The sequence below is a fragment of the Seriola lalandi genome, unplaced genomic scaffold, assembly GCF_002814215.2.
Source record: "Seriola lalandi dorsalis isolate HSWRI2012SDOR001 ecotype SW California unplaced genomic scaffold, Sedor1 jcf7180002054688, whole genome shotgun sequence".
Classification (NCBI taxonomy): domain Eukaryota; kingdom Metazoa; phylum Chordata; class Actinopteri; order Carangiformes; family Carangidae; genus Seriola; species Seriola lalandi.
The window spans coordinates 2,264,813-2,280,900 of NW_019525241.1; the positions used below are offsets into that span (position 1 = coordinate 2,264,813).

At 41.0% G+C, this 16,088-nt stretch overlaps 1 protein-coding gene across 1 annotated transcript; it reads right to left on the reverse strand.

The window, feature by feature from the left end:
* Window positions 1-3,137: 3,137 nt before the first annotated feature.
* On the reverse strand, window positions 3,138-14,672 carry aebp2 (AE binding protein 2). The gene is made up of 8 exons (XM_023422920.2): window positions 14,032-14,672; window positions 8,009-8,240; window positions 5,701-5,808; window positions 5,318-5,504; window positions 5,111-5,235; window positions 4,815-4,882; window positions 3,756-3,869; window positions 3,138-3,632 (listed from the first exon to the last, which is right to left on the reverse strand). Exons 1-8 carry the CDS (start codon window positions 14,553-14,555, stop codon window positions 3,620-3,622), a joined length of 1,371 nt encoding a protein of 456 aa, XP_023278688.1. The 5' UTR covers window positions 14,556-14,672; the 3' UTR covers window positions 3,138-3,619.
* Between the last annotated feature and the right edge of the window lie 1,416 nt (window positions 14,673-16,088).

Here is a 16,088-nt window from a genome sequence, read left to right on the forward strand (position 1 = left end):
TAAGGCATAAAAAGTCTTAAAATCAACATCGTACAGTAAGGCATAAAACATCTTAAAATGGTCACAGTATAGTAAGGCATAAAAATTCATAAAAACTACATAGTATAGCAAGGCATAAAAAGTCATAAAAACAATATAGTATAGTAAGGCATAAAAAGTCTTAAAATGGTCATAGTATAGTAAGGCATAAAAACGACAGTATATTAAGGTATAAAAAATCTGAAAAATGACATAGTATAGTAAGGCATAAAAAGTCATAAAAACGACATAGTATCGTAAGGCATAAAAAGTCTTAAAAAACGACATATTATAGTAAGGCATAAAAAGTCTTAAAATGGTCATGATATAGTAAGGCATAAAAACGACATAGTATAGTAAGGCATAAAATGTCTTAAAATGGTCACAGTGTAGTAAGGCATAAAAAGTCATAAAAATGACATATTATAGTAAGGTATAAAAAGTCATAAAAATGACATAGTATAGTAAGGCATAAAAAGTCATAAAAACGACATAGTAAGGTATAAAAAGTCATAAAAACGACAAGTATAGTAAGGCATAAAAAGTCTAAAAAATGACATAGTATAGTAAGGCATAAAAATTCATAAAAACGACATAGTATAGTAAGGCATAAAAAGTCATAAAAACAATATAGTATAGTAAGGCATAAAAAGTCATAAAAACAACATCGTACAGTAAGGCATAAAACATCTTAAAATGGTCACAGTATAGTAAGGCATAAAAATTCATAAAAACGACATAGTATAGCAAGGCATAAAAAGTCATAAAAACAATATAGTATAGTAAGGCATAAAAAGTCTTAAAATGGTCATAGTATAGTAAGTAAAATACAGTAAAATATAGTTAGTAAAAACTACATAGTATAGTAAGGTATAAAAAGGCATGAAAACTTCATAGTATAGTAAGGCATAAAACGTCATAGCAACTCATAAAAAAGTCATAGTATAGTAACGCATAAAAAGTCATAGCATAGTAAGGTATAAAAAGTTATACTATACGAGTATATATTTAGAATAACTGATTGCACCAGGGAGAGGGACATAGTGAACTAACAATCTTCAGGAATTGCACTGATAACTTTCTGCATGTGACATGGACTTTGTTACACTGTGTAGGTAATATTTCGTCCTTTCATAGTTGAGGGAGGGCTGTATTTACCATGTTTCTGTTTACACTGATGACATTGTATTAGCATACAATAAACAAGGGAAATGCTGTCTTAATGCAGTTAACTGGGGGAGCGCAATGGTGATATCGTTTGGAATTTTTTTTTTGTCCTATTCACCTGCAGTGCCTTGGCAAATGTATGCAAATTGGCACAGTTTAATTAGTGAATGCCTCATTTGCATGTTTCTGTAACTACAGGCCCTTTTCAGTCCCAGCACCGAAATTTTGGATTTATTTTAAAATTTGTCACATTATGCTTGACAAATATATACACAGTGTTAATACACATCTTGACAAAAAAAAAACATTTGTAAGAAATGTGATCTAATATAATTTATGAAACATTTTATTGGTCAAAACACCACTTTCGTTGAAGTCCCATCTGTGGTTTCAATGTAGACATTCATAAAAAGAGTTAATTCAATTGCAATATGACATTATCTCAAATGAAAATGTGTGATATACATATTACTTAACACCATGTACACATTTTTTTTTAAAACAAATCATCATTTACATAATTTTTTCATCGAAATGTAAGTCCTTACCGCAACACTGGACAAATGTCATAGCAAACGTTCCTTTTCAATACAGAACAACTCTAGCTAACGTTAGCAAATGAGCACATGGTGCACATGTGCTCGCCAGCCACACAGGTGCAAAATTTGTATATGTAATATTTAAATGGAACTGGGACAACATATTAGGCACACCTCTCAATATCATGCAGTCCAGTTCAGCACTATTGCTAAATACAACCTCAGTAATAAAGATGCAGTTATAGCTCTCTGATAGTGACAATAGAAACAGATCATTGTTATATTTGTGAAGGCCGCATTTATGGAAAAGCTGTTGTATCATATTTGATTGTGAAAGTATTAAGTCAAGTGTAAATTATATCGTAAATTCACATAAACATGTCACATTTGTTTTACAATGTATTTTATCTTTTCTGTATCTGAAGACAATTTCCAAGGTTACTGTCAAAATTTTCTGTGGCATAGACAAAACCATGAAATCCTATATTTTATGTTATCTTTTTATATCAGTGTTTACAATGATATAAAAAGGTCCATGAATATCTATTTAAAAGGAAGAGGAAATTGTTTTAAATGAATGTTGCAGTAATGTTGCAGTAAGTACATTTGGTAGGAACAATTGATGAAAACCATAAAAAAACACATTCCAGATTAAAATCATAATGACCATTTTCAATGTTGTGTACCTGTTTATATATATTACTTACTGTGGTGGTTAAAATTAGTAAAAACTAGTAAGGCATAAAATTGTCAAAATATTCATGGTATCATTTTCTTGTGTTTTTTCAACTTGATAGTTGACTAGACAGACAGACTAGACACCATTTATGTTCACTCCTGCTAGCAACCTGACTGTTAGCCCACAGAGACAGACAGAAGCCAGGGTTAGCATTGTAGTTAATTCTAGCTAACATGATTAAATAACATCAGTCAACATTTTTCTGGTGACGTCAGGTACCACTGTGATATTTTTACGACGTGAGCCTTCAGATAGCCCTCACTCTGTCGGTCAATCAAATACTAGCAGGCCTTAAGCGGTTGTCTTGGAAACGTAGCCTCTTCCAGGGCACATTGGAATTAACGAATTCACTCCAAACAGTGCGAACAACTTCATTCAAATATTGGTAGGGACATATAGTGTCCATAGGCAAACCTACCCCCTTGGTGAGATGACGGATGAGCTCCTGCACATACACCTTTTATCTTTCTCCTTGTCTTTTAAGCATAAACTAATGAGACCATGGGTGAAGATTATTTGCTCTCATATGTAAAAACAAATCATTTCTGTTACTAACCTCACTCTAAGAAGGCTTCTATAAACAGCTGGTTTAGCTAACTGCAGCACAATGATTCATGTTCCCTGGAGACAAACACACACCTGTGAAGGCTGGAAGGTGATGACTCAAGAACAGGTGGAGGTTGGAAAGGTTTAATGACATCAAACCAGAGCAATGCCAGCTATATACACATGACCAATATTATCAGTTTTTAAAACGTCTATTTAAAAATGTTTGGGTGGAAAAAAAGACATCTATCTACAGTACAGTAAAAAAATTCAAAGTATAAAAATATATTACAAATCTCAAGTATTTACAAAGACAGCTTCTCTCTACACATGTCTAACTGTCTACTGTTACAGCTCTGTCAGTTAGTTCTCAGTCTACAACAAGCAACAAGTTGCTCTAACGTGTCCTCAGTAAACTCAGCACCTAATGAGAAAACACTGGAGGCCTCAAGCAGCCACAACAAACAAGTCACTACACTCCCAGCATCCTCTGGGAGAAGGAAGGGGGTTGGGGGGGGGAGAACGTGGAGTGTAGACGAAGAGACGAGGAGACGGCCTCCGTCTCAGGGTCTGATTAGCAGGAAGTGACAGTGGAGCTTCTCTCGAGGTGTTAGAAGAACATCCTGTGGGAGAAAGTGGGTGAGAAAATTCATCAGTGTCCCAAACTCTCATGCTTTAGTGTGCTGAAGATGAGCTCTCACACACACACACACAACACACACACACACACACACACACACACACACCTGTAAATGTTGGGGTCGAGGAGTACAGCTGTGTCTGTGGGCAGCTTCGACAGATGAACCACCTTGGTCTTCTGCTGCAGTCTGTCACTCTCATTCACCCACACGTCTGGCAGTCTGTCACACGAGGAGAGGTTTCAGGAACACATCTACCACTGCTTCATCTAACACTGTAGTCATTCTTTTATTTCTGTGTGATTTTCTTTACTCTTGGAACAGTGGGAAGCTGTATGTTTTACAGTGTAGGGTTAGGGCTTGAGCCTGGGTGGCCCCCTGGGGGAACATCTGAAAACAGCTGATCTGGAGTTGGGGGTGAGCTCTCAAAAGCAATCACATTATGTCATCATCCTCTTCAACCTTTTAAAAGCAGCAGTTAAGGGTCCCATATTTTTATTTGAAGTGTTGATTCATAAAAAGACATATTTGTGGTTTTAAGAACCAAAAACCATCTCAATGTAGTTTTACATCTCCTCTCTCAGGCTTCTCTCCGGAGCTCTAGCAACAATCGGTGAGCCAATCAGAAGAGAGGATGCTATGAGCCTCTCTTCTGATTGGCTGACTGTTTTCTGAGTGAGCCAACATTAATAAAGCAGATTTCAGGCAAACGCTCAGAGAAACTCAATCCTGCAATGTTGGGTGGTGGGTCCTGGTGGGCGAGGCTTGGGGTGTGACTGAGAACAGTGAAACCTAACTTTATACTATATGGGACCTTTAACTGAGATGAGGAGACTCTGGTCCACCTTCTGAGAGAACTTAGGGTGCAGTTGCAACATGTGTAGTGTTGGTCTTGTGTGTACAGGTAAAACCACACCAATTACATACTTGGTAATAATCAGCTACACAACCAACATAGCATAAACTACCTTCAGGGCTTTAAAAGATGTGCTTTGATGTATATTTGTCTCTCTAAGAAGTTAAACCTTTCTTATTGACTATGAATCTAATCCAGCATTTGGTTTTACTCTCAAAACAGGCTTAGGAGAGGTGAAAACAGGGAGAGTGTGATGAGGAGGAAGATGAGGAAGAGGAGGAGGAGGAGGAAGAGAGAAGAGCAGGTCTTACATGTCTTCAGGTGTCCAGTGCAACAGGACCTTGACTTTCCCAGAGTCCTCTCTCCTCCTGGCTATTACCTGAAACCACACGCACATGAAATCATGGTCAGCTCTCACTCATCTGCTGCTTTTAGAAAAGCTCTGAGAAAAACGTGGTGACTCAGCTCCTAATCAAGCAGGCAGCTGTTACAACACAGCTGATAGTGAATGAATGAGTTCATCCAAACCTGCTCAAAAATACACACATCAATGATGCTCGGTGGATAATATGGTAGCATTATAATATGTGTACGTGTGTGAGCCCACCGTGCTGTGGAAGACCACACTGTGTCCATTGCCCAGGCTCTCGATGTGTGTTGCCAGGTTGAGGCAGATGGCTCGATGGCGGATGGCGTCCATGGTCTGAGCATCGAAGAAGTCATGAGGTCGGGCTGGAAATAAAAACAGGAAAAATAAAGTCTCTGTGTCAAAGTACGGCATTATACATTGTGTGTTTGCGTGTTTGATCCATACGGAGTGAGCGTCTGTGCTTGTTCTTGAGTTTCCTCCTCTTGTTGAGGCCGGCCTTGGACGGAGACTCCTCCTTCACTTTGCCCTGACTGGATACCTTGGATGAACTCTGCGAGCTGAAGTGAGTGGGGACGTGACGTGCCAGCCCCCCCTGAGAGGCAAACGTGGCGTTGCAGCCCCCCACCACACACTGCAGGAACACAAATGATTGATCGTGTCAGTTAACAGAGGTCACACAGACTGTGAATCCAGGTGGACAGTATTACAGGTGTGTGTTTCTCCAGTCTGGCTCATGACTGGCTGATCTGATGTACGTGTGGTGGAGTGGATAAGGTGTGTGGATAAGGGGTGTGTGTGTGTGTTTGTGTGTGTGTGTGTGTCATCACCTTGAATGGTTTGTCCCCGCTGTGGGTCAGCATGTGTCTCTGCAGCCAGCTCTGACTGGTTGATGGTGTGTTGTACACTTTGCAGCCCTTCCACAGACACACAAACACCTGTGTGACACACACAAACAATCAATACACAGAAGGGCAGGTGGCAGCAGTAGAATAACACTCAGAGTACAGAGCTCCATCAAGGTAAAACACTCCTACACACCTCTGTCAGACTCTTTTTAAAAAATTTTTTTTTTTACATCAAATCAAAAAACACCCGCGCTGCATGAAGGCCCACCCTACCCTGCCTCTGATTGGCTTACCCGGATATTTTTCCCGAACCAATCATGCCTAAAACCTAACCAATCACAGGCAAGGTAGGGGCGGGTCTTGGCTCACCTCTGGTAGGAAAAAAAATTAAAGTTAAAAAAATGCAATGATAAGATAAGTGTTAAAAAAAAACATTCCTGGATCTACCCCTTTAACCAGATCAGTGCCTAACCCATGACGCCTCCCTGCACTGAGTTTAGTACAAAATGGTTCTGTACTTTTTGTGTAATCTGCCGACAAACGGACACACAGGTGTAAAAATAACCTCCTTGGTGAAGGTGATTATATAACTTTGAAAAAATCTTGATGTATATTGTTCAGACAAGTGGCCTTTGGTCTGGAGTTCTCCTCTGAGCCTGGGAAATAAATCTGGGACCTGATCAGGGCGGGATAATAAATACAAGTTCTAGGTACTTTCAGGGGAGGAGGCAGATGTGATGTCACATAACAAGGACTACAACAGACATAACAGTAACCAACATTTCACTTCTCAAATCCTTTAAAGAAGAACAATGGAGAACACCTGCCCCCAACCGACATGTCCAGGCCCTTGTTATTTGTGTAGACGAGCTGGGTCAGTGGTTGGAAAACCAAACACGGGGCTACAACACACAGCCAGACAGAGCAGGCACAAAATAAAAAATATTCAACTAAACTATAAATAATGACCTGGATTCAGAATAATATGGAAAAATACAAAATATATCAGTTCTGCAGCATTTGGAAAAAATGTGGTGCAACACAAACAACAGAACTTTATAAAAACACTGAGCTGGATATTATGTTTGAAAAGGGAGTGGCTGTATTATTTTGTATGTTCAAGGATTAGACATTAGATATTGTTTTTAAGTGGAAAGCATCTCCCACACAGAGTGTTGCATTATGGGTTATCTGTAGCCTTCATGCTGCTTGGCTATCATGTATCTTCAAATCAGGTGAGAGTGAGTTTTTCAGAGTTAAATCAGCTCTAAAAATGTTTCCTGAGGTCACTTTAACCTTCAGGAGTTAGTTGGGGAACAATGAGAGTGCGAGGCATCGGCTGGCTCTTCACTGCAGAAATAAACCCGGGTCTGAATCATCTGTCAAGCAGCCAAGAAGCCAAGACATGCCGGCGTCACAGATGAAGAATTAAAAAAAGACTGAAAGATGCTGTCAGAGGAAAATAGATCCAGAGCTTCCAAGAGCCTGACAGGAGTCTGAGTGTGAGACTGAGGCCATGTTCAGACCTGGCATTAACATGCATCTCAGGTGATCCAGTCACAAGAGGCTTGACATCGTCTGCCACAATTTAATTAGTCGCTACAGTTTCATAATGAACTATTTCAAATGGCTAAAACCTTATTTCACTGTAGAGCTGTGCATTGATTCCTTGCCCTGTCCCCTGTCCCCCCCTCTCTCTCTAACAAACTGACTAAAAGCAACAACACATACATGTTTATTTGGATCTAGAGCAGGGAAGTGATATCGGATCAGTAGAGGTCACTAGAGACACGGGGAGGTGTGAACCGACTTGTCCACTTGTGACTGGATCAGCTGAGACACGTTAACTAATGGTCTGAACAGGGCCTGATAGATGAGCTACACAAACATGTGATTTACATGATGCTTTAATGGAAGCATGAACTTCCTCTTACGTCTTATTATTAGGGTCAATATGGTAGATTTCTTCTCCATGACAGTTAAAGTTTTTTTTTTTTTTTTTAAATGGAACACATGTAAGATATAGTGGAAGAAGAACCTAGTTTCGCCATTGAGCTCCCTCCTCTGACCTGCACTCTAACTGGAGTTTACCAGTCAGATGTTCACTGTCCATTTACTCCTACTGGACTCTGCATGTTGTGGTCGGATCAGACCTAACTGGTGCTTTCTTCACACCTGCATCTGCGGTTATTTGATGCCACCTGAGTTTACATTCTAAATAAAGCTAATTCCGTTAAGGCACCCTTGGGAACAGCACACCCACACAGTAACCCAACAGTCGGAAACTGACCCCTCCTCTCTGTCCGTCCACATGTGTGGCTCTGATGTGCTCGGCCAGGTCGGGGCTGCTGGGGAACAGCAGCTGGCAGTGATCCCAGCAGCATGTATAGCTCAGAGACTTCCCCCCCGCCGGCGCCGAGCCTCCCCCAGACACCGCGCCCCCGCTGTGACCGTTGAGCATGGCCGGGGTGGAGCGACCGCTGGACGCCGTGCTCTCCATGTCCATCAGGGTGCTGCTGATACTGGAGCGTAAACACACACACACACACGACAAAGAGAAGACATTAGAAAGACAATAATACGAAATAAAATCAAAAAGAACAGACTGTGGCAGGAGAAAAGAAAGGTGAATTAACCGTTAATCAATAGCATCAATAACATCAGATGAAAAAACTAAATAAAAACAGATTCTTAAAGGAAAAATAATCATTAAATATCATCAGTCAGTCGACAGTAAAAGCCAACAGATGGCAGGGAGCTGAAGTTTGTGCTGTTCTATCACTGCAGGTGGCACCTGACATTTCACTGCGTCTACCTCAGTGCATATTTATACCATCCCTCCTCCCCCTGGACCTCCTGCCTCCAGCGGCCCCTGCACTCTGATTGGATACTGCTCTTTTCCTGTCTCCAAGGTGTTACCAGTTATGAGCACAACCACTTTTTGGCAATGAGGAAAATGAAGTGTGTCTGAACACTGTGGCAGCAGCTGGGACGACTCATACAGAGGTGAGGACAACTCTGAACTGGAGGACTCATCATTCAGATCTGACTCCGGGTTTTTAAGTTTCAAATCAGAATTAGAAGACCAGTGGAACCAGAGCTGTTTAAGTGGTTTAATACCTACTCATCACAAGCACATTAAGGACAGTTCATCAGTAATGATGAATAATAAACAGGTTTCAAGCTGACTTTCAAAGTAAAGTGAAGTGAAGTGAAACCACTGGCTGTTGAACATCTGTCTTTAAGTTTCATCTGAACATTTGTGGCAATACTGTAAAACACATTTTAGGATCCATGTATGATAGAGCTGCAGCAGGTGTTTGTGTGTGTGTGTGTGTGTGTGTGTGTGGACTAAGTCACATGACCATCTGGTCTGATAACTGTCCGTGCTGGTTCTCTGTGGGGGCCAAGCTTACACATCCTACAAGAGGACTAACACCTCTGAAACACACACATTTACTGTACGTCACTCACACACACTGTCTCCTCCAGCTGCCACTCTGCTCTATGTGGGAACAAAAGTTACAGTGTGGTCTTACAGCTGCCACAACAGCAGGATTAGCCAAAGTCCAGCAGCAGCCAAACAGGTCTTACAGCAGACAGTCTCATGTGTTCTTCAGGCGTCTGGAGTTTCTCTGCTCCGTGAGCCAACGTTAACACGACACTGTTCACAGGCTCCTACTGGAGCTGAGAATAACGTACGGCTGATGAAACAGCCAGAGTGGACAGTCCATGTGGATAAAAACTTTGCTTCCTGAGGTGCGTTCAATAAGAAGTTGTGTTTCAGAGACGTTAGTGGCCGTCTGTTGATTTATGTTTGGGATTGACCTGCGAACAGATGCAGACAGTAAGGAAAAGCATGTCAAACCAGAACAAGCCTGCCCCTATAACTCAGCACTGAAACTGTTTTACATTTACTAATCTCTATTTTATTTGTAAAATAATAAAATAAAGTGAAACCATTTGCAACTTCCAGATGTAATTATATACATTTTTTTTTTTTTTTAAATCAACCACCACCTTTCACACTCTTTGTCTTTGGGTTTAAAGATGTTGTCACCACCATCAGAACACCACAGACCAGAACAGTCTGGACTGAGACCGTCTTGTGTGCAGGGATGATGACAGACCACATTCCTTTAGAGGAACACAGTGGAAGAGAAGGAGCATAAGGTTGAATGATTGAGTTCAAGTACATGGAGCAGACCCAGAAGTCTCTCTGAAGGCAGCATGAGTGACTTGAATTTGATTTGGGCGGCCATGGGTAGCCAGTGTAGGTCAATGAGTAGTAAGAGTGACATGTGACCTTTCGGACTGATCTAAGACCAGACAAGCTGCTGCATTCTGGATCATCTTTAAGGGTTTCACTGTATGTGAAGGGAAACTCACCAGAAGAGCATTGCAGTAGTAGGTGAGAGATAACTATGGGCCGGACCAAGAGCTAGGTGGTGTACTGAGTCAGGTAAGGCCTGATTTCTCTGATGTTGTATAGAGTGAAGCGGCACGAGCAGGAGACGGATAGTAAGTCACTAAACAGGTTTCTTCAACACACCCTCCTGACGGAAGTGGAGTCCGTTTAGTTAACTATGGTGGGGTAAATTAAATTTAATATCAATACTCCTACTAAGTCAATACATTAATGGGAAAACAAGCTAAATATCGTCTTGACATAGGTAAGGACATAAGCCATCAGCGATTGCTCTGAACATAGTCGATCAACGAGATCATCGTCTATTGGTGCAACTCTAAACAGAACCATGAGTAATGTTAATAGTTCCACTTTGCTTTTGCTGCTAGGACAAGTCGACCTGTCTGCAGTCCATGAACATGTTATATCTCTGTTTAATCAGTAAACAAACTGAAAAAAAAACAACAATGAAACTTTTCCTGGTTTCAACTTTTCAAAGTCTTATATAACAGTAAAGTGAGTCAGTGCAGGTACATGTAATGACACCTTGGCTTCTGAGTAACTGAGATCAGCATTTTTCACTTTGTTCTTACAGGTTGAAGACCAAACAATTATCAGAAGATTATAATCAATAATGACATTAATCAGTAGTTGCTGCCCTAAAACTAAGGAAATGCCAGAGGTCGAGCACAAGCAGCTGCACCCAGTTCTATATCTTTGTCCTTGTCTCAGTCACAAAGAAATCTGCCTCTGTTTTTCACTCATTAAAAGCTTGTGGTAAGTGGCAGCCTGGTTTTCAGGCACAGTGACTCGACAGCTTATATCAAACCTGTTCGATTCAGGCTTCGTGTGTCATGATTTGTTCCAAAAGTAGGGACAAACCTGACTGGAAAGTCACAGCAACTGTGTTTACAGAAATAAAAGACCACAAAATATTAAATCAACAGGGAACTGGAAAAAACCACAGGACAACAGTTACATTTCCTGTGCTCAAAGTGGAAATGGGTCTTTGAGTGGTGGAGCTTCCAGTGATCCACTGTTGCCGTAGGAACACTGTTACTCATAGTGTACCTGAAGCAGCAGTAGTGTAGGTGTATATGGTACAGATTTCACAACAGTGCGTCAGCTGGCATGACTGATGGTGAGATGAGTTCTGGCAGAGGTTCAGGATTCAACTTGCGGTATCACAACGGTGCTGATTGATTCACAGCGTGAATGTCACTGACGCCTCGAGGGGAAGTTCGCGTTCTAATGAAGCGAGAAAAGTTCAAAACGACGGGCAAAAAAAAATCAGGGGGTGGGGGAGGAGGAAAAAAAGTAAAAATAAAAAAATCAACCAATAACCAGACCTACCCACACCATGAATGCTTTATTTTGAAGGATCAAATAAAGGGTGATGACCTCATTAAAAGGTTTGTACAACTAATGCACAGGATAGAAATTAATGCAGACTCAAGCCGTCAATCTACTGCTGATACTAAACCATCACTCCTGCATGTGCTTCACAATAAAGGCATTTTATGTGAATGTAGGGGTAGGCTTTTACTGTGAAACACATGTCTGTGAAGACAATGCTGCTCAGGGTTAGCCAACAAGACCGAATACTGGCTCTATTCTATCACTTGCACATTTTTCTGCACTTAGGAGAAGATTTTGAAGCAATTGAAATTTAGTCTTTTTTTTTTTTTTTTTTTTTTTTAAGATGTGCTACAAACACACTCAGGAGAGAGTGTACAGTATGAGCTCTGATCACAGATCAGTGCTGTTTGTAGGGTCCACATCTGTTCACAACAGCAGTCATCCTCCTGCACTATTTGTCCTTTTCAGGATTAAGTAAAAAACTGGGGAAAACAGAGGACTGGATGATCAACAGATACTCTGAGTACAGGTATCAGAGCTGAGAGAGCCATGTTGGATCGGTGCATCTCATTACATTTACACCAGCCACTGTGAGGCCACTTTCAGACCAGGTTCATGACAAAGATGTAGCCTCAAATTCATTTCAATGACACTAGTCCATTGACAGTGGGGTTGTGAGGAGATTTTCTCATAGTGGCCACAGTCTGTATTGCAGGATGACATGACGCACACTTTCCCATACACAATAATTAGAAAAAACAGTGAATACATTTTTCTGAGCGCTACCAAAACCTCCAATATGACTTTTTGTACAAGGAGAATCTGATCCACTCTCTTCTCTGGACATTTGGAGAGTTCAGAAGAGCAGTGTGGTCAAATTATTTTATCCCTTTCATGTGTGTGGGCAGGAAACAGGAAGTCAATCAGCCTGACAGGAGGAAGCATTAAACCCACAACCTGCCAAGGACTATACTGTGCATGCTCTATGGGCCCATAGTTGTCTTCAGGTGTCTCCAGATGTCTTCAGGTGACTTCAAATGTCTCATTTTGTCCAACCAACAGTTCAACACCCCACAGATTTTCAATTTACTATCTCGTATGACAAAGGAATCCTGCTTCTCAAATCCTGTCATTTGAGAAGCTGAAATTATTAAATCTTTAGCTTTTTTACTTAAAAAATAAAAAAAATAATTATTGAATTATTAAAATAGTTATGTCTGCAAAGACTTTTGTGGTGTAAAATTCCTCTCATGATGATACTAGTATTGGAAATGTTTCTGATACTGCACTGGTGAGTATGAAAGACTATACTAATCCGATGCCCCGCAATTTATTAATAATCTAACAGTTTCCCACCTAGACATAATGTCAGTTTTCCCTGAAATCAGTTCTTCTTTGTCAATCTAAAACAATAGGCTCTCTTCAGCCTCTCCTCGCTCAGAGTCTCCTCTCTTCTGATTGGTTCACCGACCAGTTGTTACTAGAGCTCCGGAGAGAAGCCTCAGAGAGGAGATGTAAAACTACATTGAGATGGTTTTTGATACTTAAAACCACAAATATATCTTCTTATGGATCAAAACTTCAGATATAACACCAGAAAACTATAAACTGTGGGACCTTAATAAAGATACATTGACCTCAGTGAGGATATATCAACACTGCAGCTGCTTCCTGGTAAAACATCCATAATCAATTCAGACTGCTTTAGGACTTTTACTAGGAAACAGCTGCAGGAAGTGTTGTGTTTGCATTAAAAGCAAACTCACATGGCTAACATCTGCTTTCTAACAAACACTGACTGCAACTCTCTTCATATTTGCTTTCTCCTCAAAAGTGGTTAGTTTTATTATTATTTATATTTCTACTCTAAATCACTAAAAACATGTAAGCATATATATATGTATATGCATATATATATTCATGATTACTTTAGAGAGGTTAACATTAAGGTCTCCAGTAGGGTAAGAGTAATACCTGACATACAACAGTGGCTGTAGAGACCACAGGAGGTTGTATGATCAACATGAGGGGTGGTGAGCTGATGAAAGCAGCTCCACAAAATTATATTTGTTTTTTCAGATTTTCCTCTCATTTTTGCTCATGTACTTCACAATTTTACCTCTTTAATCCTCCAATACAACAAAACCATCCAGGTTTTCACACCTAAACATCACTTTAACACAAAGCACCTCCTACACCATCAGTGTTAAAGGGTATAAAGGTGGTGTAATTTAACAGACCAACCTCCACCCAGGCTAATGGGCCCTATAGTTGGACTTTACTGTTATTTCAGCAAAACACAACAGCTTGAGGCTGTATAATAATAATAAGAGTAATAACTGTTGTAATAAAAAGAGCCAGCTGGGCTATTATGAAGTAAATTATAGACAAGCACGCCATGTTCACTATGTGTTAAAGAACCATACTAAAACCTGTAAACAAACTGTTAGCTAAAACAGTGAACTTGGCATGCTGCTGTGACCTAACACCACCTCTTGGCTGTTCTGGAAATCAGTGTAGGCCTCTCCACACAGCTCACTACAGACCTGTCCTCTGAATCCATCCGGCTGAGCGGCTCTCCATCCGACGAGGTGAGCTCCACGCTGGCCCGTCTCTTGGTGCCGTGCTCGGCTCTCTCCGCGGTCTTTGTGCGGTCGGTGGGCAGAGAGGAGGACACGTTCTCCCCCTCTCTTTGTTCTTGTTTCAGCACCCGGGAGCCCTCTTGTGCGGAATCAATGCTACTCGCCAAACTCCCCTGAACGGGACTTTTCCCCGGTTCAGAGAGTTTAACACCGGGTTCCCCCGCATCGTTGTCTGCTTTTTCGGCTGGGGAAGCAGTTTCCTTGTCGGCGTCGGGAACAAGAGACGGGTCGTCCCCGTGCTCCTCCGACGCACCACGACCACTGTTCACGTCCATTCCTGCTCTGTTCTCGTTGTTGTCGCCCGGTTCCTGTTTGGGGTCCGGCACGGCCTGTTCCTCTGTGCCGGTTTCTGCTGTTTCACCGGTGCCGTTTTGGTCCGACGTCGGCTGAGAGTCTTGTTCGGCCCCTTCGCTCGTTATCTGAGCCATTTTCGATCCGCACGCGAAGATATTTTGGTGATGTTCCTCTCGAAAAGTTGCCCTCAAGCTGCCCTCTTTCCTCCACTCACACTCTCCGCTTCAAGCGTAAAACACAGCAGGGGGTTCGCATGACGTCGGGGCCCCGCATGGCCAAAGGTGGTTTAATTAGAGTGATGTCTCACTCGGTGCCCGAACATGAGTTCAGCAGTAACTTTGATATTAATATTGAGTTAACAGCAGTGCATACAAAATTCTCAGTTCCATGTGGACTATTTCATAAGACCACTATAATACTAATGATACCTGACACCGAACAAATGTAAGCATCTTTAAATTGATACTAAATGTGCTACATTTAAAAGTAATCCTGATTTGGCATAGCTAGTTAGCATATCTTGGAAGTTTTATTCAAGTTTAGCCCCTTTAGCTAATCTAAAACATTGTTTTAAAACAGCAAAAGCATCTTTCTTATTAAAGAAATGTAGTATGCGTAGTTTTGGTCTTTTAGAGAAAATACACTGTCCAGTTTGATTAATACTGTTGTGATAGAAAATTCAATACACTTCACAGCAGTGGCAGCCATCTTGGTTGTTAACAAAAATGCTTCAGCAGTGCTCCTCCGTCAGTCATCGTATCAAACCCGCCCCAGTTCAGATAAATGATTGTGATTGGTCCAACATGAGCTCGCTGATTGGTCTGGTGTCCAGGCACCACTAGGAGGAGCAGACTGAGCTTTTGCTGTATACGGAGTGAATCATCTTCGTAAACATGGACGATCTTTGGCATTGTGGCCTCTCAGCTCCACGTGTTCCGACAAACAGAAAAATGATCCAACTCAGAAAGTGCTGAAAAGGCACGTTCTTATCTCAGCGAGGTGCATATTCCTGAAGGAACCGCTGCTGTTTTTAGCCTGTTTCAGCCTCCATGACTGGACCACAGCGGTTCTCGTTTTAAACTGACTATCTCCACTCTGTCTGGACACTCTGAGCTGCTCTGACCTGAGTGGCCAACTTGTTGCATTGAGATGAAGGCCTGCTCCTGTACTGCCTGTGCTAACATGGAGAAAAGATGTCCTCTCTAATGATACAATTTCAGGTATATTAGGCCACAAAATATTCCACACCTCAGCTCACAGATGGTTAATTAATACACAGTAGTGAGTGGAATGATTACTAATGCTCAAATATGAATTTTCTGCAGCATAATTAGTTTTTTTGCAGTTTGATTTTTTTTTTCTGGAAAAAAAATGTCATGATCCACTTACTAATCTTTTCCACAGCTTTCAACCATATCACATGGCCTTTTATTATTATTCAAAGGACTTTTGGAGGACTTTTGGAACTTTTTGTTTGTGTAGGCTTAAAATCATGAAAGTTTGTTCTCGACAATAGTTGACAAAACAGTCACAACTCAATGTCCATGTACTAGATTATTGATCTATCATATTATTATTATTATAAACTACAACTGAAAACCCTACATACATACATTTGATAAGAGCCATCATGTTCACTCAGTGCATGTTCTTTAGCCAGTATTTCT